Genomic DNA, 24,261 nt, shown 5'->3' with positions numbered 1-24,261 from the left:
CTTCTGTCGGGGAAAAGGTCCCTCCATATATCAATTAAACCAATATCCTCAAAAAGAGTGTTAACTTTCTTATGTAAGGACTTTGTTTCATAAAGTTTTCTACTGGAAGTGTCTTAACTTTGGTTGTAATTGTAAATTTAAGCCTCCCCCACATATCAAGAGACCTTCTGTTTCTGTTACCATAATATTAGTAATTTTCTGGAAGAAACTAATATCACTTCCTGGGGGTGTGTATATATTCAATAAAGTAACTGGATTTCCGTCTATATCCCCCCTTACCAGAATATATCTGCCTTCCTTATCTCCCATTTCGAATACTTTTCAAAATTTAGCTTGCTTGAGATGAGAATAGCGACTCCTTTTCTATGCAACACACATAAAAGTTGCTGGTGAACGCAGCAGGCCAGGCAGAATCTCTAGGAAGAGGTACAGTCGACATTTTGGGCCGAGACTCTTTGTCAGGACTGAAACTCCAGCATCTGCAGATTTCCTCATGCTTGCGTTTTTAAATTCCTCTTCCTAGAGATGCTGCTTGGCCTGCTGCGTTCACCAGCAACTTTTATGTGTGTTGCTTGAAATTCCAGCATCTGCAGATTTCCTCGTGTTTGTGTTTTTAAATCCTCTTCTATGTCCTGATTTATATGAGGAGAAAAACAAATTAGTGAAGCCCATTCTCTTTAATTTTCCATGCTCATTATCACAAGTGATTTTCTTGTAAATATATTACATGGGCTTGTTCTTTTTTTCATTTTTGATAGAATTTTACTGCATTTGATTGGATTTAACAGCCCATTAACATTAAAAGAAATGAATTTTACTTTGTCCTTAGCCATGTGTATTTATCTGTTAGTATATCATTGAAACTTGCAGGATATAACTTAATCAATCTACTCCCTGAACAAATAAGAGCTAAGAAAAGTGAATAATAAAAAAAAGGTAATGAAGGTGTGATTCCAAGGCTGGGGTCTCTAGATGACCCTGGGTTGAGCTAGAAGAAACGTCTAGCCATAGGGGATATCCCCTCCTACCTGTGAGTTTAGGGCCCCCGCTGCAGTACCTATAAAAGTAAGTAAAAAAATCTATGTCCATTACGCAAATGATTTCCCTGTATATTGTTGTTTAGGTGGGGAAAAAGGAGTGAATGAATGAATTTTTAAAAATTGAGTAATATAAAATCCACATTATAATATGCATTTCTTGAGATAGGTATAATATCGTCTATTTTTGCTTCCGTTTAGTTTATCAGCACTTTTAAAGTTAGCCAAACCTTCTGGCTCTTCTGGAGGAGGTGAGGGCTGTCCTCAGAGAACTCACAGTCTCTTCCTAATATCCTTCTCTCATCCTGTTCCCATCCCCTGCTTTCTCGATTCTCTTACTATTTCCCAAGCAGATCCGGATAACTGCTCAGCCAGGCTTTCCCTCGGTTTGACCACGCTAATGGGCAGCCCTCTGTTCTTCAAGTCTGTAGTCGCCTCTTCCACCATCTGATATGGCTGTATCCCTCCTTTGTAAAATACTCTTGGTTTAGCAGGGTACGGGGTTTGGAATTTAATATTTTCTTGCTCTAATATTCCTTCAGTTTCTGTATCAATTCAGATATTTTCAAAAGATCTTATAGTTGATGGATTATCGGAGCAAAATATGCGTTTTTCCAGAGGAGCTATTGACTTAAGCTGCCATGCCGGACAATGATGTCACCGGAACCTCTTCTCTTTATATTGGAAAAAAACTTTTGGTAACTTATCTTCATAATTCATCTTTTCCCCTGTTAGGGCTTTTTTTAGTTGCCTTCCATTGGATTTTAAAAGATTCCCAATCCCCTAAATTCCCACTAATTTTTGCTCTATTATATGCCCTCTCTTTTGCTTTCATGTTGGCTTTGACTTACCTTGTTAGCCATGGTTGTGTCCTCGTGCCTTTAGAGTACTACTACTTCTTTGGGATCTATCCTGCAACTTCTAAGTTGCTCCCTGAAACTCCAGCCAGTGATGCTCTGCCATCATTCCTACTGGTGTCCTCTTAAAATCAATTTTGGCCAGCTCCTCTCTCATCCCTCTTTAATTCCCTCTACTCCACTCTAATACTGATACAACTGGCTTCTCCCTCTCAAACTGCAGGGTGAACTCTATTCACTATCTAAGGGTTCCTTTACTTTAAGCTCCCTAATCAAATCTGGTTCATGAAACAACACCCAATCCTGAGTAACCCCTAGCGGACTCAGCACTCAGCTCTAAAAAGCCACCTCATTGGCATTCTACAAATTCTTGCTCTTGGGATCCAGCAACAACCCAATCTTCCCAATCTACCTGCATATTGAAATCTATTTGTATCCCACATCCTCGTCTCTATTGAGAGGCCTGTATATACTCCCATCAGAGTCTTTTTACCCTTGCAGTTTCTCAACTCTACCCAAATCTTCCAATCCTCTGACATCTCTAAGGATTTGATTTCTTTTTTTTTTAACCAACAGAGCCACACCACCTCCCCCACCCACCTATCTGCCTGTGTATCCTTGGATGTTAAGCTCCTAACTATAATCCTTCCGCTGTCATTCAGTGATACCCACAATGTCATACCTGAAAATCTCTATCAGTGCTACAAGAGCTACATTATTCCATGTATTGTGTGCATTCAAATATATCATGTTCAGTCCTGTATTTGTCATCCTTTTCTATTTTACACTGCAACTCGGCCTATGAGCTGCAATTGTGTGCGATAATCTGTCTGTTCTTCCTAACAGACTCACTACACAATACCTCTCTTTGTAAACCAATGGCCCTATCACCATCCCGGTCCTCATCCCCTGCCAAAGTAGTTTAAACCAGTGACTCCCAATGGGGACATCAGGGGAACAAGAAGTCATCAGGAGGCGCTCAAGATTCTTGGTGGGGGGGGGGGAAATAAGTGACACCCCAAATTGAGGCTCGAGACCTGACCAACCTTTAGTAGAGCAAGCACTTCCAAAAAGAAGGATGAGGCCCAGGAAGACAGGAAGAACCTTCGCTCTGCAGGCAGTGAGCACTCGTCGTTACAACGCGTCTGAAACTCGGCAATCTCATCCGACCCTACAACAAGCTCAAAATATATACCGAGGATAAAAATATTCCAATTAGGAACATGATTTTTTGTGGAACAGATGGGGCACCATATATGACAGGTCGCCATACTGGTTTTAGTGGCATTTATGAAAAAAGAAATTCCAAGTCTGTTTACAATCCATTTTGTAATTCATCGTCAACATCTCACAGCCAAAAACCTCAGCTAGTGACTTCTTTCAAGCACAAAATTAAAGCTCATCTTTTAAATAGTAGAATATTTCACCAGCTATGCCAAGATATTGATGAAAAATTTGAACACCTGCTTCTTCAAACTGCTGTGCCGTCAAAAGACTGCTGCTTAAAGCGGTTTTTTTCATCTTTTTGACACTGTGGTTGAATTTTTGCTCAAAGTTGACAAGAGCTTGGGAAACAAGATTGAACTCCTATGTGGAGAAGTAGCGTTTCAGTGCAGTGAACCACATACTCACAAAAAACAGAAACCACTTCGACATTGTTACACGTGAGGACTTAAGGCATTTGCTGCCACAGCTTGAACCAGACATTTCAACTCCTGATAAAAACCATCAAGCTGAAGGATCACATTGATATGAAAGCTGCTGTACAGCACGAGGGTACTGTGTAAGCTAGGGGTAAAGACAACTAAAAATTTAAAGCAGAATTATTTTTCTCATGTTTGAATATGGTAGAGATGCTTCTACACTATGAGGATGCCAGAAGTGCCTAAGTGGGGCTTTGGCAAGAATGAAGATGCATTGGCAAGTGTGAAAGTGCTTTAGGCAGGTATTGGGCTAAAAAAAGGTTGGGAAACACTGGTTTAAACCCTCCCCAACAGTTCTAGCAAACCTACCCACAAGGATATTGGTCCACGTCTGGTTCAGATGTAACCTGTTCCTTTTGTACACGTCATACCTTCCCCAGAAGAGATCCCAATGATCCAGAAATCTGAAATCCTTCCTCCTCCACAAGGCCCTCAGCCATGCATTCATCTGCCAGATCAACCTATTTTTACCTTCACTGGTACATGGCGCAGGTAGCAATCCAGAGATTGGGATCTTTGGGAGCTCTTCTGGGGAATCCAGAGATCGCTACCCTGGAGATTCTACTCTTCAGCTTTCTATCTAGCTCCCTAAATTTGCTCTTCAGGATCTCCTCCATTTTCCTACCTACTGTATGTTATTGCTGACAATACGTACCAAGACTTCTGGCTGCTTACCCTCCCCTTTAGAATGTTGTGGACCGGATCTGACAGGTCCCTGACCCTGGCACCTGGGAGGCAACGTACTTTCCCGGTGTCTATTGCATCCCAGAATCTCGCGTCTACTCCTCTAAATGTGGAATTCCCTATCACTACTGCAGTCCTCTTCTCCCCTTTTTCTTTTTGAGCTACAGTGCCAGAGACACAGTCACTGTGGCATTCCAGGGTAGGTCATCACCCTGGACAGTATCCAAAACGGTATAGTTATTAGTTATTATTACGGCCACAGGGGTACTCAGTATTGGCTGCCCATTTCCCTTCCTTCTGACAGTCACCTACTTACCTGCCTCCTGCAACTACCCAAAATCAGCCGTTGTCATGGTGAATACCAAATCTGTCTTGATGAAACCAACGCCTCGTATTTTCTTATATTCTTCTTATGAGTTAATGTTACAGAATGATAAGCTTTCATTAGAACTGGCAGATTCTGATAAGAACTGGAAGGACTATCTAAACTTACTGCACTGAGTGTTAAATCATTGAATTTGGTGTTGAGTCCTGAGGTCTGTATCCAGACATGTGAGATGTTGTTGCTCCAGCTTAATTTGGACTTTTCTGTACACACAAAATAGTCAAAATCAAAGTTATTGTCGCCAAGTTAGATGATGTGAAACCTGTTGTTTTGCTTTAGCAATAGTGTGAAGATGTAAAATTATCACAAGTTACAAAAATAAACTGTACGAAAAAAGGAATAATGTGGACCGTTCATAAACCCGCTAGAGGAGGGAAAGAAGCTGTTCCAAAATTGTTGAGTGTGGCTCCTCAATGTCCTGCATCTCCATTCTGATGATAGTTACCAGAAGGGAGAATGTGCCAGATGATGAGAGTCCTTACTGATGGATGGCATCATCTTGAAAGTGTCCTCGGTGATGGTGGGGGTCGTGCCTGTGATGGAGCTGGTGGAGTCTACAACCCAGTTCTGAATGCTGCTACCCACCAGCTGGATCACAGCTACAACCTAGCTCAGGAATACCTGGAAAATGAAGATTCATACATCAGGATGCATTTCATTGACAAGGGCTCGGCATTAACATTATCATCCACTCATCACTGAGTGCCAAGACCTAGGCCTGGATGCTTCCTTATGCAACTGGATCCTCAATTTCCTCACTCACAGACCCCAGTTGCTTTGTGAAAAACATCTTTTCCACACTCACCTGCAGCACAGGTGCACCACGAGGCTGCGTGCTTAGCCCCTTGCTTTGTTTACGTTATACCTATGATTGCCTGGCTAAGCACAGCTCCAGTGCTGTATTTAAGTTTGCTGACAACACCGCTGTTGTGGGCCGAATCAAAGGTGGTGATTGATCAGTATATAGGAGGCAGATTGAAAATCTGGTTGGATGGTGCCGCAACAACAAACGCTTACTCAGCGTTAGCAAAACCAAAGAGGCAATTATTGATTACAGATAGAGGTTCACGAGCCAGTGCTTATTAGGGGATCGGAGGTAGAGAGGGTCAGTGACTTTAAATCCCTTGGGGTTATCATACAAGAGGATCTGTCCTTGGACCAGCACGCAAGTGCTGTCACAAAGTAGGCATGACAACACCTTTACTTGTTAGAAGTTTGCATATATTCAGCATGTCATCTAAAACTTTGACAAAGTTATGTAGATGCACCGTGGAGCGTACCCTAACTGATTTCATCTCAACCTGGTATGGAAACGTCAATGCCTGGGAAGAGAAAAGTCTACAGAAAGCAGTGGATACAGCTCACTGCATCACAGGCAAGTTCTTGCCGCCATTGAGCACATTTACATGGAGTGCTGCCACAAAAAAGCAGCGTCCGACATCAAGAACCCAAGTCATGCTCTTTTCTCACTGCTACCGTCAGGCAGGAAGTACAGAAGCCTTGGGTCCCACACCACGAGGTTCAGGAACAGTTATTACCCCTCAACCATTCAGCCTGGATAATTTCACTCATCACAACTCTGAACTGGACCCACAACCTGTGGACTGACTCCCGAGGACTCTACAACTCATTAGCATAATTTGCACAATTCGTCTTCTTTTGCGTGTGAGTTGTTTGTCAGTCTTTACAAGACCTTAAGACATAGGAGCAAAATTAGGCCATTCAGCTCACTATTCACCATTCAGCTCACAAATAGGGGTCTGCTCACTATTTCATCATGGCTGATCCATTTCCCTCTCAATCCCATGCTCCTGCCTTCTCCCCATAACCTTTTACACCAGGACATCAAGAATCTATTAACCTCCGCCCAAACACACCCAATGACTTAGCCTCCCGAGCCACCTATGGCAACAAATTACACAGATTCACCACCGTCTGGCTAAAGAAATTCCTCCTCATTCCATTATGACAGGCATCCATCTATTCTGAGGCTGTGCCCTCTGGTCCTAGATTCCCCCACCAAAGGAAGCAACCTCTCCACATCCACTCTATATAGGCCTTTCCACATTCTTCAAAATTCCAGTCAGTACAGGCCCAGAGCCATCAAATCCTCCTCATATGATAACCCTGGAATTATTTTTGTGATCTTCCTTTGAACCCTCTCCAATTTCAACACAGCCGTTCTTAGATAAGGGTCCAAAACAGTCACAGTACTCTTAGAGAGGCCTCACCAAAGCCTTATAAAACCTCAACAGAACATCTTTGTTTTTATATTCTAGTCCTCTCAAAAAGAATTCTAACATTGCATTTTCCTTCCTTACTACCGACTCAACCTGTGAGTTGACCTTTGCACCTCAAATTTTTGTATTTTCTTCCAGTTTAGAAAAGAGTCTATGCGTTTTTCTTCTACCAAAGTACATGACCTTATACTTCCTGACACTGTATTCCATCTGCCACTTACTTGCCCATTTTCCTAATCTGTCTAAGTCCCTGCTTCCTCAACGTTACCTGTCCCTCCACCTCTCTTCCTATCATCTGAGCACAAAGCCACAAAAGTTCCATCATCCAAGTCATTGATGACACAGCAGGGCACTGGTTCACACAACATTTCACAGTACAAGCGACCCAGACTCATTTCCCACCGATGCCTGTAAGGAGTTTGTATGTTCTCCTCATGACTGCACGGGTTTCTGTCCATAATTCAAAGATGTACCGGTTGCTATATTAATTAGTCATTGTAAATTGTCCCGTGATTCGGCGAGCATTAAATCAGGGATTGCTGGGCAGTGTGGCTCAAAGGGCTGGGAGGGCCTATTCTGAGTTGCATCTCACTGAATGAATAAATAAATAACTTCTTGCTCTATTCTATCATTTTTATATTGGCTTTGATGTCCCTTCTCAGCCATGGTTGTATCATCCTACCTTAAGAATGCTACTTCTTCTTTGGGATGTATCTATCCTGTGCCTTCCGAATTGCTCCTAGAAACTCCAGGCATTGCTGCTCTGCCACCTTCCCCGCTAGTGTCCCCCTCCAATCAACTTTGGCCAGCTCCTCTCTCATGCCTCTGTAATTCCATTTCCAGCACTGTAATACTGATACACCTGATCTTAGCTTCTCCCGCTCAAGTTGCAGGATGAATTCTATCATATCATGATTACTGGCTCCTAATGGTTCCTTTACCTTCAGCTCCCTAATCAAATCCATTTCCTTACACAACACCCAGTCCAGAATAGCTGATCCTCCAGTGGGCTCAACCACAAGCTGCTCTAAAATGCCATCTCATAGGCATTCGAGAAATTTTCTCTCACCAACCTGATTTTTCCCAATCTACATACATATTGAAATCCCCCATGTCTATAGCATTGCTCTCTTGACATACATTTTCTATCTCCTATTGTAATTTGTACCCCACATCCTGGCTACTATTCGGAGGTCTGTATCACCCATCAGGGAGTTTTTACCCTTGCAGTTTCTTAACTCTATTCACAACGATTCTACATCTTCCAGCAAACCTGCCCACAAGAACACTGGTCCCCTTTGGGTTCAGGTGTAGTACCCCATCCCTTTTGTACAGGTCATACCTTCCCCGGAAGAGATCCCAATAATCCAGAAATCTGAAATGCTGCCTCTTGCACAAATTGCTCAGCCATGCACTCATCTGCCAAATCATCCTACTCACACCCTTACTGGCATGTGACATGGGCAGCAATTCAGACATTACTAGCCTGGAGGTCTTACTTTTCAGCTTTCTACCTAGCTCCCTAAAATCTCTCTGCAGAACCGCCTTCTCTTTCTACTTATGTCATTGGTACCAATATGTACCAAGACTTCTGGCTGCTCACCCTCCCCCCACCTTTATTATGTCGTGGACCCAATCCCTGACCCTGGCACCTGCAGGGCAACATACCTATCGTGTACACACAATCTTGTCTCTACTCCCGTAACTATGGAAATCCCTATCACCATTGCAGGCCTCTTCTCCCCGCTTCCCTTCTGAGCCACAGCCCCAGAGACCTGGTCACTGTGCCTTCTCCCTGGCAAGTCTCCACCCACCCCACCACCCCACTCCTGTATCAAAAATGGTATAAGTATTATTGAGGGGAACTGCCACAGAGATACTCTGCACTGGCTGCCCATTTCCTTTCCCTCTCCTGACAGTTGCCCAGGTACCTGCCTCTATCTACCTGTAGCTCCTATCACCTCTACGTTTCTCATATCAGCCGAAGGTCATCAACCTGCAGCCCCAGTTCCTTAACATGTTCTCTAAGGAGCTGCAGCTCAATGCACCTGGTGCAGATGTGGTTATCAGTCTCCCGGAATTCCCACATCACACACAAAGAACACAACACAGACCCTGCTGTATGTACTAACAGAGGAAGAATGAAGAGGAAACTTACCAGTTATGTACCTCGCCCAAGCCTGTTCTTGCTGAAGGCTGATGAGATAAGGCCTCCCCACTCTAACACTAGTCTACTCATACAATGGCCACTTCCACTTGCCCATAGCTCATTTTTGTTTGTCCTTGATAATGAATCACTATTTGATTGGGCTGCTGGAAAACACTGAAATCCTGCAAATGTTCCTTTTTTTTAATCCCTCACAGATCTGTGAATTGCCTCCTCTCTCACTTCTGAATCAATTGGGCCGCCAGAAAATCTATTCATAGTTTTTCATAGATCCTATTGTATTTGTTTATTTTCCTGTAAATTCCTGAAAGAAAATGAATCCCAAGGTCGTACATGGTACTTTAATAATAAATTTTACTTTGGAAACTCTGCAACCTCCTGCAGTCCTGTACTCTGAAACCTCCATACCAGACTATAATGTAACCAGTCAGAGTGCTCTCGGCAGCACACCTGTAAAACCTGAGAGTCTTCGGTGACCAAGCTCAGACTCCTAATGAATATAGTTGCTGGCGTGCCTTCTGCCTGAACGTGTTGGGCCTAGGATAAATCCTGAAATGAACTTGATGCTGTTCACCCTTTCCACCACTGACCCCTTGATGAGGGTTGGTGTATGGTCTCCTGACCTTCCCTTCCTAAAGTCCACAATCAATTCCTTAGTCATGCTGATGTAGGGTGTGAGGTTATTGTTGTGATACTACTCAACCAACTGATATCTCTCCCCCTCCTCATTGCCCTCTGTGATGTTACCAACAACAGCAGTGTATATAAAAGACCAAGTCAGAGCTAAGAAGAGAATAAGATGGAAAATTGAAGCAACAGTCAAATGAAAGCTCAGGATCACACTTGCAGATTGAATTTTGTTCTGAAAAGAGATCACCCAAGCCACTATTGATTTCTTTAGTATGGACTGATGGAGACGAGCACAGCTAGCTGATTTTAGCTTTACAGTGTAGGCGATTAGGCCATAGGTCTTGTTTTCACTGCTTACAGTGAGTTAATACCAGGAATATGGATTCAACAGCTGCAGTGCTCTGCCAGGTAAATTTCCCACTGAGCAATTGTGCTCATTTTGCTGTCAGATACAAGATGGCACTGGCATACATCGGCAACTCTCTGCGGGCTGCAGAAAATTGTACCAGTTTTATTTTGAACTTTAACATATCACTCTGTGTTGAGCGGAGTTATTTTCCTTTGAGTTTGTTGTCCTTAAGTGATTTTGTTCTCTAGTGGGTCTTCACAGCACAGTAGTCCATAGCTCCCGAAGTCAATTCTTCTTTGGGTGCTGTCTGTGCGGTGTTTACCCGCACTCCCTGTGACCGTAGCTCTGGTTTCCCTCCACATATCAAAGCTATGCAGATTAACCGCTCTAAATTGCCCCCGTAATGAAGGTGAGTGGTACAATCTGTAGAAACTGTAGGGGATGGGAAATTGATGGGTTCACCTTAGCTTTCCTCAAGAGGCTGAATATCAGAGATATCAACCTTCAGACACCATTCTCCTGGATGAGAGTTCTGGATACAACAAAGCCCATGCGAGCACACTTCAGTCCAGCCGTAGTGCTGAACGCGTGCTGGAGAGGGGGCAGCCGAGATTCACCAGCACATTATCTATATTGGAAGACTTTAGTTTTGGGCTGAGATTGGATAGTCTGGGTTTGTTTTCTGTACGACCTAGTTGTACAAATTTGCACGAGCCGTAGATAAGAGAGGTAGGATATTGCTCCCAAGATAGGGGTATCAATAACAAGAAGGCATAGGTTTAAAGTGGGAGGAAGATGATTTAAAGAGGGTTTGAGGAGAAACCTTTATTTGCAGAGAAAATTGTTAACATCCGGAACCTGCTGCCAGAAGAACTGCCAAAATCAGACATAATCACTGTGTTTACGAGGCACCTGAATAGAAAAGGGATAGAGGAATACAGATCTAATGCAAACAAATAGAATTGGTGTAGAAGATTTGATCCTAGTGGGCTGAAAAGCTGCTTCTGTGCTGCAGAACTCCAGAATGAAAAGTGCCACCATGCACGCTGTTCCAAGATTAACATCAACTTAACAGCGTGGGAAACTGAGGGCAGCGATATCCTCCCAACAAACCACTACACAAACAACATTCACAAAATGCTGCATGAACTCAGCAGGCCAGGCGGCCGATGGAAAGAGTACAGTCAGCGTTTCGGACCCAAACCCTTCGGTAGGACTGGAGATAAAAAGACGAGGAGTCAGAGTTGCGGGAGGGAGAAACACAAGGTGATGGATGAAACAGGGAGGGGCAGTAAAGAGCTGGGAAGGCAATTCATGAAAGAGATACAGGGCTGGAGAAGGGAAATCTCGTATGAGAGGACAGAAGGCCATGGAAGAAGAAAAAAGGAGAAGAGCACCAGAGGGGAGTGACGGCCAGGCAAGGAGATAAGGCGAGAGAGGGAAAAGGATGAGGGCTACCTAGACAGAATATAATCAGAATCAGTATCAGCTTTACTATCACCGGCATGTGATATGAAATTTGTTAACTTAGCAGCAGCAGTTCAACACAATACATAATAAAGAAGAGAAATAAATAAATAAATACATAAATCATTGTATACATATATTGAATAGATTAAAAACGTGTAAAGAGAAATACTGTATATTAAAAAAAGTGAGATACTGTCCAAGGGTTCAATGTCCATTTAGGAATCAGAAAGCAGAGGGGAAAAAGCTGTTCCTGATGGTGGCAGTGAGAAAAGGGCATGCGCTGGGTGCTGGAGGTCCTTAATAATGGATGCTGCCTTTCTGAGACACTGCTCCCTAAAGATGTCCTGGGTACGTTGTAGGCTAGTATCCAAGATGGAGCTGACTAGATTTACAACTCTCTGCAGCTTCTTTCGGTCGTGTGCAGTAGCCCCCCCATACCAGACAGTGATACAGCCTGTCAGAATGCTCTCCACGGTGCATCCACAAAAGTTTTTGAGTGTATTTGTTGACATGCCAAATCTCTTCAAACTCCTAATGAAGTATAGCCGCTGTCTTGCCTTCTTTATAACAACATCGATATGTTGGGACCGGGTTAGATCCTCAGAGATCTTGACACCCAGGAACTTGAAGCTGCTCACTCTCCCCATTTCTGATCCCTCTATGAGGATTGGTATGTGTTCCTTTGTCTTACCCTGTCTGAAGTCCACAATCAGCTCTTTCTTCTTACTGATGTTGAGGGCCAGGTTGTTGCTGCAGGACCACTCCACTAGTTGGCATATCTCACTCCTGTATGCCCTCTCGTCACCACCTGAGATTCTACCAAGAATGGTTGTATCATCAGCAAATTGATAGATGGTATTTGAGCTATGCCTTGCCACACAGTCAGTGTATATAGAGTAGAGCAGTGGGCTAAGCACACACCCTTGAGGGGTACCAGTGTTGATCGTCAGCGAGAAGATGTTGTCACCAATCTGCACGGATTGTGGTATTCCAGTTAGGAAGTCAAGGATCCAGTTGCAGAAGGAGGTACAGAGGCCCAGGTTCTGTAACTTCTCAATCAGGATTGTGGGAATGATGGTATTAAATGCTGAGCTATAGTCGATGAACAGCATCCTGACATAGGTGTTTGTGTTGTCCAGGTGGTCTAAAGCTGTGTGAAGAACCATTGAGATTGCATCTGCCATTGACCTATTGTGGCGATAGGCAAATTGCAATGGGTCCAGGTCCTTGCTGAGGCAGGAGTTCAGTCTAGTCATGACCAACCTCTCAAAGCATTTCATCACTGTCGATGTGAGTGCTACCGGGCGATAGTCATTAAGGCAGCTCACATTATTCTTAAGCACTGATATAATTGTTGCCTTTTTGAAGCAAGTGGGATCTTCTGCCCATAGCAGAGAGAGGTTGAAAATGTCCTTGAATACTCCCGCCAGTTGGTTGGCACAGGTTTTCAGAGCCTTACCAGGTACTCCATCAGGATCTTCTGCCTTGCGAGGGTTCACTCTTTTTAAAGACAGCCTAACATCGGCCTCTGAGACAGATCACAGGTGCAGCAGGGATCTTCACAGCTGTAGTTATATTCTCCCTTTCAAAGTGTGCATTGGAGGCGTTGAGTTCATCTGGTAGTGAAACATTGCTGCCATTCATGCTACTGGGTTTCACTTTGTAGGAAGTAATGTCTTGCAAACCCTGCCAGAGTTGTCGTGCATCCGATGTTGCCTTCAACCTCGTTCGAAATTGTCCCTTCGCCCTTGGAATAGCCCTGCACAAATCATACCTGGTTTCCTGGTACAAGCCTGGGGCGCCAGACTTGAATGCCACAGATCTGGCCTTCAGCAGACAATGTACTTCTTGGTTCATCCATGGCTTTTGGTTTGGGAATGTACAGTAAGTCTTTGTAGGCACACACTCATCCACATAGGTTTTAATGAAGTCAGTAACAACTGCAGCACACTCATCCGGATTTGAAGATGAATCCCTGAATACAGTCCAGTCCTGTAGGTGCTCCTGTGCTTCCCTTGCCCATACCTTCTTGGTCCTCACTACTGGTGCTGCGGTCTTCAGTCTCTGCCTGTACTCAGGGAGTAGAAGTACAGCCAGGTGATCAGACTTCCCGAAGTGAAGGTGTTGTCCTCCAGCCTGAGTGTGGCCTTATCACGACAATAGAGGAGGCCATGGAGGACATGTTGGAATGGAAATGGGAAGCGGACTGAGAGACCCTGCTTTTTCTGGCAGACCGAGTGTAGGTCCTCGGCGAAGCAGTATCCCAATCCACGTCGGGTCTCACGGATACACTGCCAGCAGCGGATACAATAGATGACCTGCAACAGACTCACCTCACCTGGAAGGACTGTTTGGGGGGGGTGGTGTAGGGGCAGGTGTAGCACTTGTTCCGCTTGCAAGGATAAGGGCCAAGAGGGAGATGTGGGGAGGGACGAATGGACAAGGGAGTCTTGTCGGGAGCGATCCCTTTGGAAAACAGAAAGTGGGGGTAGGGAAAAATGTGTTTGGTGGTGGGATCCCATTGAAGAAGGTGGAAGTTATGGAGAATTATGCATTGGATACGGAGGTTGGTGGGATGGTTGGTGCGGACAAAAGGAATCCTAACTCTGGTGGGTTGGCGGGAGGTTGGGGTGAGGGCGGACATGCGCAAAATGGAAGAGATGCAGTTGAGGGCAGGGTTGATGGTGGGAGAAAGGAAACCCCTTTCTTTGAAAAAAGAGGACATCTCCTTCATTCTGGAATGAAAAGCCTCATCCTGAAAGCTGATGAGGCAAAGACGGAGGAATTGAAAGAAGGGGTTGGCATTTTTATAAGTAACTGGGTGGGACGTATAGTCCAGGTAGCCATGAGAGTCAGTGGGTTTATCATAGACATCAGTGGAGAGCTGTCTCCAGAGAGATCGAGAAAGGGGAGGGAGGTGTTGGAAATGGACCAGGTAAATTTGAGGGCAGGGTGGAAGTTGAAGGCAAACTGGATGAAATCGATGAGTTCCACATGGGTGCAGGAAGCAGCACCAGCGCAGTCATCGATGTAGCGTAGGAAAAATGTGGGGCGGTCACCAGTGTAGGCTTAGAACATAGACTGTTCCACATAGCTGACAAAACTGCAAGCATAGCTTGGACCCATACGAGTGCCCATGGATACAGCTTTTGTTTGAAGGAAGTGAGAGGAGCCAAAGGAGAAATTATTGAGATTGCGGACAAGTTCCACTCGACGGAGGAGAGTGGTGGTGGAGGGGAACTGGTTGGGTTTGGTGTCCAGAAAGAAGTGGAGAGCTTTGAGGCCTTCATAGTGGGGTATGGAGATGTATAGAGACTGAATATCCATGGTGGAAATAAGATGACTGGAATGATAAGACTCAACCTGAAAGTAGATGCGGTGGAGACAAAGGAGATGTCCTCCTTCTTCAAAGAAATGCTGCCTCCAACTACATCTCTTCCATTTCACACACATCTGCCCTCACCTCATCCTCCCTCCAACCCACCAGGGGCAGGGTTCCTCACCTACCACCCCACCAGCCTCTGCATCCAGTTCTCTGTAACTTCTGCCATCTCCTGCGTTGGGCGTTTTCATGCCTTACAAGGCGCAGATTGGAAGTCTGTGTGGGGCGCCACTCCTCGCACAGATACTAGAGCAATGTGTGATTAAGTGCCTTGCTCAAGGACACTAACATGCTCCCACAACTGAGGCTCAAACTAGCGACCTCTCTCTCATGGTCTGAGTCGACGTTCCCCTCTCCCATCTCCAACCCACCACCAAACACATCTTTCCCTCCCCCCACTTTTTGCTTTCCACAAGGATCACTCCCTAAGTGACTCCCTTGTCCATTCGTCCCTCCCCACCGATCTCTCTCCTGGCACTTATCCTTGCAAGTGGAACAAGTGCTACACCTGCCCCTACACCTCCTCCCTCACTACCACTCAGGGCCCCAAACAGTCCTTCCAGGTGAGGCCACACTTCACCTGTGAGTTTGTTGGGGTCATCTATTGCATCCAGTGCTCCCTGTGTGGCCTCCTGTATGTTGGTGAGACCCAATGTAGATTGGGAGACCGCTTCGCCAAGCACCCACACTCCGTCCACCAGAAAAAGTGGAATCTCCCAGTGACCACCCATTTTAGTTCCACTTCCCAATCCCATTCCAACATGTCCATCCACAATGAGGCCACACTTAGGTTGGAGGAGCAACATCTTATATAACATCTGGGTAGCCTCCAACTTGATGGCATGAACATTGACTTATTGAACTTCAGGTAATGTCCCCCCTTCACCATTCCACATCACCTGATCTCCTTGCCTGCCCCTTGCCCCTGGTGCTCCTCCCCCCTTTTTCTTTCTCCCATGGCCTCACATCCTCCCCTATCAGATTCCCAATTCTCCATCCAGCCCTGTATCTCTTTCACCAATCAACTTCCCAGCTCTTTACTTCACCACACCCCCACAATTTTACCAATCACCTTGTGTTTCTTCCTTCCCTCCCCCCACCTTCTAAGTCTGACCCCTCGTCTTTTTTTTCTCCAGTCCTACTGAAGGGTCTCTGCCCGAAATGTCGACTGTACTCTTTTCCATAGATGTTGCCTGGCCTGCTGAGTTCCTCCAGCATTTTGTGTGTGTTGTTTGGATTTCCCGCATCTATAGATTGTCTCTTCTTTGTGATTGGACTGCTACATAAGTATCCTGATACCTTCAGCCTCCTTGGCTCAGTTCATATATTACAGTTCTCTCTCTTTCTGTTCAGCTGCAGTGCACACCATGCCTCTGTTTGGTTACAATATCTTTGTGGTGAAAAAGACCAGCTCATTTTTGATTCCAGTTCCATGCATCATTGCATTCAATGAGGAAGATCTGATGGTGTTAAGTGAGGAAGGCAAGGTACAGTAATCTGCTGTAATGACTACATTGATATAAAGAATGTGGAATTGAAATGACACAGATACAATGTACTGTTTCCATGGCTCAAGGCAGACTAACACTGAGAATTCTTTTAGTTGTAATATATCTCTATTCATGCAAACCCCCCATCCTGTTAAATATTCAAGCTACATAACAGCTTTCCTTATGAATTTAATAGACTATTGGAATTTCACTGATAACAAAATATATCTAACTGATCCCCGGTGGGAAGATGCAAAGTTTTCCTATTCTTGCTCAATATCCAGCAATCCTATTAAAACAAAGCATACTGTGGGTAATATTAGACGAGATTAGTGATTAGAGATTAGTGAAGACCAGGGCATAAAATATTTCTCAGTAGAATATCCATTAGAAGCATCCATTAATGGACAGAAACCCATTCAGTAGGAGATATCCAGCATCAAAAGTTCTCACCGAATATCCCAGACAAGTTATGGATAGGTTTAACAGCATATCCAAGAAGAAGTATTCAATGTGATTAACAGTGTGCAGTGGGTGGGTGCAGATCTTTGATAAATAGCCACAATTTGCAAGGTATTATTAAATAGTACAGCATCAACATACAGTGACTTGAAGAAGTATTCAGTCCCCACAGATTTTAACATTTTACTCACTCATTTTCTAAACTTAAAAGATATTGAAGTAGGATTTCCTTTAGATAATCTACAAAACATTGTGCATCATATCTGAAGGAAAATTCCAAAACCTGTGGACAATTTACCAAACATTAAAAACTAAAGTTGTGAGGCCTTGTGCAAAATGGGGTATTTATAGAACGGGGGCAAGAAAGAAGCCCTGGCTAAAAAAAAAAGGATATCCTTTCCCTGAAAGGCTTCACAAAGCATCACTTAGAAGATACTGTAAAGACGTGGAAGAAGATCTTGTGGTTGGATGAGGGTAAAGTGACACTAAGTGGTATGTGTGGTGTAAGTGTCATACTGCACTTCAGCCAGGTAAACCCATACCCTGTGAAGCACTGTGCAAAAGCCTTAGGCACTCGAGATTTTTTATATAAATTTTGTTTTAGATGTTTAATTTTTGTCTTCTGTATTAATGTGTCAGTAGGAGAGAGCAAATTTTAGATTTCCAAACATGCATTTACAGAAAAAGTTCTGAATTTCATTAAAGAAAGTGACATTAAGTAACAGACCACTTTTCAAAAATAACTTGATTACTTAAACAAAGATAACAAACAGGTGCTAATGATCAATGACATCATGACTTGAATGAACTAAACTGATTAACTGAAACAGAAATGGGTGTGAAGAGAATCAAACTGGGCGAAGGACAACCAGAGTAAAAGGTGAGGGTGTGGCAAATGTGACAGGTTAACCTTCAGATCATCAGTTCTCGTACCATGGCAAGAGTGGGCACAGCAACGAGACAAGGTGGACACCCAGCATCAGCATCAAGCAGAAATTTCGCAGCAGACAGAAGTTTCAAGATATGCTGCCCAAGTTCTTCTGAAGAAGCATGAAGGAACAGGCAAGGTAGAGAACCACGGAAACCGAGTGCAGCAGATGAGAGATACAATGCCCTTTCTAAATCAGAAGTCCAGCACTGCTATCAGCTCTGAACTCACAGAAACCACCCGAACCCAACTACTCCACTCTACAGTCCAGAGAAGTTTTGTTAGAAGTAATCTTCATGGAAGAGCTCCTACCAAAAAGCCAAAGTGGAAGCAAAGCCAAGAGAGTCACCTACATACAAAAGCACAAATACTGGGTGCTGAATAATGGCAGCAAGTGTTCTGGACTGATGAGTCAAGATGTGAAATTGTTGACTCAAGTAAGAGGCAGTTTGTCCATTGAGGAGCTGCACAACGCTACACAGACGAGTGTCTGCAGCCAACAGTGAAGCACGGTGGAGGTTCCCTGCGCACTTCTGCACATGGCATTCGTGATCTGGTCAGAATTAACATAATTCTCAATATAAGCAGATTCTCATCCATAATGCAAAATCATCAGAGAAAGGTCTGATCAGTCCCAACTCATTCCGCAGCAGGACAATGACCCCAAGTACACGGCCAAGGTCATAAAGAACTACCTTCAGCAAAAAGAAGAACAATGAGTTCTGCGACAGATGGTATAGCCTCCGCAGTGCCCTGATCTCAACATCAAGGAGGCCTGGAGAGACAAAAGCAAGCAAGACAACTAAGATCTGCAGAACTGTGGCAAGTTCTCCAGGATGCTTGGAGCTTTCTGTTAGCTTCTACCAGTAAGTTTAAACTGAAGAGGAAGTTTGTCTTTTAACAGGAAAATGACCCAAAACACACTGCCAGAGCACTCATGGAGTGGCTTTAAATGAAGAAAATTGATGTCCTTCAGTGGCCCAGTCAAATTCCGGATCTTAACCTAATCAAAATCTCTGCAACACTTCAAGATTGCCGTCCATCACTGCCTCCCCAACTAACCTGACACAGCCTGAGCAATTTTGCAAGGATGAATGGGCTAATCTCGCTTCAATACGTTGTGCAAAGCTAAATGAGGCTTATCCATAAAGACTACAAGCTGTAATAGGTTAGAGGGGTGTTTCAACTTACTACAGGGCAAAGGGGATGAATGTTTTTGAAATGCTGACATTTCAGGTTTTGAACTTTTAGTTTTTTATGCTTTACAATTTTCTGTTTGTGAAAAAGTAGCATGCAATTCACAAAGAAAAATTCTGAGTTACATTTATCAAACTCCCTGGCTGTAATACTCATTTACAGTATGTGAACAAAGGGTTGGGGGCTGAATACTTTTACAAGACACTGTATGTGATAGCAGTGGTTTTCATTATGTGGGCCTAGAGGAACCAAGGCAGTTAGGAGATGATGTCTTTGTTTGTCACCATTACACTTATTGACTCTGTCTGAGATACTTGTGGAAGGTAGTGAAGATGAGCAGCAACTGTGGGACATCATGCAGTAAGGCAACATCGCAGAAGGTGGGCTTCTGCTCAAGGGTAGCACACAGTGAAGTTACAGATTTTTCAGAAGGGGATATCAGAGCTCTTCTAGGGAGGCCTTTGCACGGACAGAACTGCTACCTCCATCCCGTGCTAGAAGTGCACAAATTAATATAATCTACAGTATCTTTATGAAAAGGTAAAGGTAAATCTTCCCCACCTCGAAATGAAAAAGATCTGTCTTCTCTCACGACTTCAGAATACTCCAAAATGCTTACAGGTAATTCTTTCTGAAGTGTAGTTATTCAGACAATGAAGGCAATCTGACAAGTTATCACACACAAACACACTTCAACTCCACAAATAATAATAACCACACGTTCAGTCTTCAGTATCATACCTAATCAGTGAGTATAACCTCTTGTCCTCCTTCAAAATAATGCGGAAGACAGTAGATGATTCCCAATTCAACACCCCACTGGAAAGACGTTCCAGTACAGTACTGGCATCAGCCTTGATTGTAGACCTTATGTCACCAAAATGGATCTTGAAACCACAACTTACAGACTTCAGAGTTTTTTGCCAATTAGAGTGGAAACTACTGCATAGGTAAAGATTCCAAAAGAAATGCATACTACATTAATGTGTTTGTTTATGTGAATGTAAACGTTTGATCAGCCTGACCTATAGACTGTATAATCTTGTGCAGGAAAAACACCTGAGGATTTCTATGAGGGAGATTCAGATGATGCGAATGAAGCGGGCAACGGATGAATCAAGCTTTCCATTGATGGAAATAAACTATGGCTCTCCAGTCAAACCATATATGATCACTTTTGAAGTGAAAGAGGTACTGTAAGCCACAGATTAAAGTCATAATGAAAACCCATCATTCATAGAAAATGGTGGCATAGTGGCTAATCACTTCGACTTCTGAGATTTGTATGCAAAGCAGACCAAGGGGATGTGAGCTATCTGTGATTTGGCCAACTGGGAACCTATGCTTACACTTACTGCCTGAAATACCCATTGCTTCACACAGATCAGATTTGGATCTCTTCTATTTCTGCACTTTTGTCCTCAGCCCTCCAGCCTGTACGTAATTCCCTGCACCTCCAATGGAATCCCACCACCAGGCACATCTCCGACCCTGACCCTCTCTGCTTTCTGCAAGGATTACTCTAGTGCTGCACCTGTACCTACATATCCTCCTTCACCAGTACTCTAAGCAGTTCTTTCAGGTGAGGCAATCCTTCACATGTGAATCCATTATGGACATTTATTATATCCGGTGCTCCTACTGTGACCTCAACATTGGCAAACCCCAACCCAGACTGGAGGAGCACTCCATCTGCCTTAACAGCCAGGCTCTCCTGGTTTGATCTCACTTCTGATTCTCACACCAACATGTCTGTCCGTGGCCTCGCCTACTGCCAAGGTGAAGCTAAATACAGATTAGCAGGACAGCATCTCCTATTCTTCTTGGTAGCCTCGAAACTGATGGTATGAATATCAACTTCTGTTAACCACTCTCCTCTGTCTCCTTCCCAACTTTGTTTTCCCTTATCCCACCATCCCCAGAACCTGTTCTCTTTATCCTTCCATGCCTTCTTGATCTGCCCATCAGCAACACGTTCCATCTTCCAGTTCTCCTCCTGCCCTTCGTTCCATGGTCCACTGTCCTCTCCCAACAGATTCCATCTTTGTCACTTACGCCTGTTACTCGCAGTATTGCCAATCATTCCTTTGCCACGTTGGGTTACACAGCACCCCAAGGCTGTTCAGTGATTCGGTAATTCATACTCATGTTATACCTCAACACTGTTCCCCATATTCCCCTACTGATAATTAATGCCAATTTGTGCTGTGAGGTCTTAATAACTGAGAACTAATTGGGCAAATGCAAAATTCATCTTACAAAATAGCAGGCTGCAGTTACATTAGAATAGAATTCAAAATGCAGGGATGAAAGGGGATAATCTAACACAGTGCAGCATTTCATTACAAAAGACATCATGTTCAATGCTTCAGGCTCCCATATGAACAGTGGCCAAAGGGCAGGCTGCCGCAAAGCTCTGGAACCAGGAGTGTTTGAGGGATGGATATGGTGGAAACCAATATTCTGACAACTGTCCTTATTTCTTTACCCAGGCAAAGAAGATCTGCCACATGATTGGAATGATCCTGGACGACATATTGCAGACTACCTACACATGACCTACACAAGCTCACATACAAAGATGGGTTAGAAGTTCCAGTGTTGCTGCCAGGTTAATCAAAGTTTTACTGAAACACAATATGATCCATATCAATACAGGTTGATCACCCCTTATCCGAAATTCCGAAATCCAAACCGGTTTTGAGCGCTGACATGACATCACAAAATGAATATTCTACAAGGTTCCCAAGTGACATGCAGGTCTCTGCTCACCACAGACAGTTCGGAGATGTGACCTCACATTTGTAATGCACAGAAATTAATTAAAAAGCAGAAAAACACTGTATAGAGTAAAAAATGAAGATTTTGATCGTGTCTTGAAAGAGTTTTTGAATCAGCATCAGAGTGAACATATACTTTTGTAACATGGCTGATCATGAAACAAGCAAAGATCTATCACACCGAACTGGTAATTGTGAATATTCAGCAGGCTGGTTGCATAAATTTAAGAAAAGGCATAGCATTGCAGTTTTAAAGATTTGAGGTGATGAAGTGTCTCTACTGATCACCAAGCAGCAGAGAAATTCTTTAACAAGTTTGCCAAGATCGTCACTGTTGAAAATCTAACACGCTGAATGGCTGCATCAGTACATACGTGTGATGAACAAGCGCAAGACAAAGATTACGTAACGGTAGCACATGAATTCCGAATTGGGAATGATAGTGATACCAAACCTGGGTGGCCGAGGTAGTGATTGCTATTAAAAAACAAGACTACCTTCAGGGCATAGGTAAAGCTGGACATGTAATATAAATGGAATTCACGTTTAGACTTGGTCCTCTCTCCAAGCTATGTCCTCTCTTTCAGTATGTAAATATACCAAAATCCAAAATCTGAAATACTTCTGGCCCCAGTCATTTAAGATAAGGGATGTTCAACCTGTACTCCGCTGCAGACACCAGATATAATTAAACTTCCAGTTATTTAGTAAGAGATAATAAATTTGAAGTAGCCACATTTTGCCTTGTCTAGAGGTCTGCCCAAAATCACCGACAGTCAATATGGGCACAGATTCGGATCAAGTCGTCCTAGGGGACTCCCATCTGTCACCTGGTGACTACTTTTGGCTGCAAACTGCACCACCTAGCATTGAGTCTGCTAACACTGTGGCAATCTCTCCATCAGTGGCGCACGGAGGAAGTCATGTGATTGGCCCTCACATGTACACATGATCCCAGTGTGAAAACCACAGTACAGCTTCCCATCCAACAGCCTAGTCATCACTTCACAGCCAGGTTCCGACACCCAAATTCCTCTGTGTGAATAAAGGTTTTCTGGTGTTAGTTGAGAGAGGAGCTTATTTTAATGAAAAGGTTTGTTGGAAACTGGAGACAACATGAAATAAACTAAAACAACAAATATGTAAATATACATCTCAAAGCTACAATGAAACAGCTATTTATCTTTTTAAATAGACCTCTTTTTATTCAATTTATTTTTTTATTCATTTTTAAATATTATTCAAGTTTATATTTCCAAAATCATCTAAGTTAATATTCTGACATTGATATTACAAGGTGCTGCTTCAGAATAAAGTGATCATTGTAGTGATCTGGATAATCTGTTGGCACTGGCACTTTAAAATCAACCTAGCAGCACACTGTACAGCAGAGATAAAACGAAGCATGCTCATGTAACTTCCGCTGCTTTTCAGTCTGATTAGCAGAAATATTTAGCCTTTAATCTCCAGATGCTATTTTTCATAACACATGGCAAGATTAAGATTAAAGTGATGGAATATTGTGCAGTGTGGTGGTACCCAGGTCCAATAGGTGTCGAGGAAAAAATCAATTTAAATTATTATGTTAGGCCACTTCTAGAACCTGATCTGTTAATAATTTTATGAAATCCAGTGAAATTCCATCTAGAAAGGGAATGCTACATAATGCTAGACAAGACCTGTAAATAACTTCAACTATAGGGCATTCAAAGGAAATTGAAATAACCTCCAACAGTATAGCCATAATTGAAAGCCTTAGCCAGGATACAAAAAATAGATGATCAAGGGTAAAATCATAAACACAAGGGATTCTGCAAATGTTGGAAATCCAGAGGAACACACACAATGCTGGAGGAAACAGCAGGTCAGGCAGCATCTATGGAAATGAATAAATAGTCGACAATTTTGGCCGAGACCCTTCATCAGGACTGGAAAGGAGGGGGAAGACGCCAGAATATTTTATGTTAAAGGGTAATATTACAGAATATATCATCTCAACGAAAGTTTGATGCTCAGTGTAAAAGCTGATGTTTTAGCTGGGGAACAAGTTTCCTACCCCACCACCTCTTCATCGAACGCCATAGCTTTTCTTCGGTCGTGACCTAGACAAAAAGACAATCCTGAAATGAAAGTTTCCATATACTGGAACTGAAACAGCTGGAATGTTACTGTGAATTTTTGCTTTCCTTTGCTTTGTAGCTTTGTTCCTAATGATCAAATAATGCAGTTTAGACAGGTTACTGTTTTATACCTAGAAAAATTAAATTCTATTTAAGATCATGTTTCTGTTTGTATTATTTGTGCAAGTATTCATCTACAAATGTGCACAATTCTGTTAAAGGCTTCACACAATTTATCATCAAACAGATAGACATGAATTGATGTTATTTCTTACAGGCTTGATATACATGAGGAGTAAAAATCTTTATGGCACTTCTCCATCTAATGTGCAATTTATAGTAACTTATAATAAATCGTATGTACAGCAGGATAGTCAATA

General features: G+C 43.3%; 1 protein-coding gene across 2 annotated transcripts in view; it reads left to right on the top strand.

The window, feature by feature from the left end:
- myo15b (myosin XVB) overlaps positions 1-23,991 on the top strand; it is a 210,376-nt gene extending 186,385 nt beyond the window's left edge. For both annotated transcript variants that reach the window (XM_072242387.1, XM_072242388.1), the window contains 3 exons: positions 16,258-16,391; positions 20,032-20,172; positions 21,474-23,991. In XM_072242387.1, coding sequence (XP_072098488.1) covers positions 16,258-16,391; positions 20,032-20,172; positions 21,474-21,539 — 341 coding nt within the window. In that variant the 3' untranslated portion in view covers positions 21,540-23,991. The remainder of the gene's footprint in view (positions 1-16,257; positions 16,392-20,031; positions 20,173-21,473) is intronic.
- Positions 23,992-24,261: the final 270 nt, after the last annotated feature.

This window comes from Mobula birostris, chromosome 24 (genome assembly GCF_030028105.1).
Source record: "Mobula birostris isolate sMobBir1 chromosome 24, sMobBir1.hap1, whole genome shotgun sequence".
Lineage (NCBI taxonomy): Eukaryota > Metazoa > Chordata > Chondrichthyes > Myliobatiformes > Myliobatidae > Mobula > Mobula birostris.
Note: the sequence above shows the minus strand (reverse complement) of the source record. Positions and strands in the feature narration are given on the sequence as shown.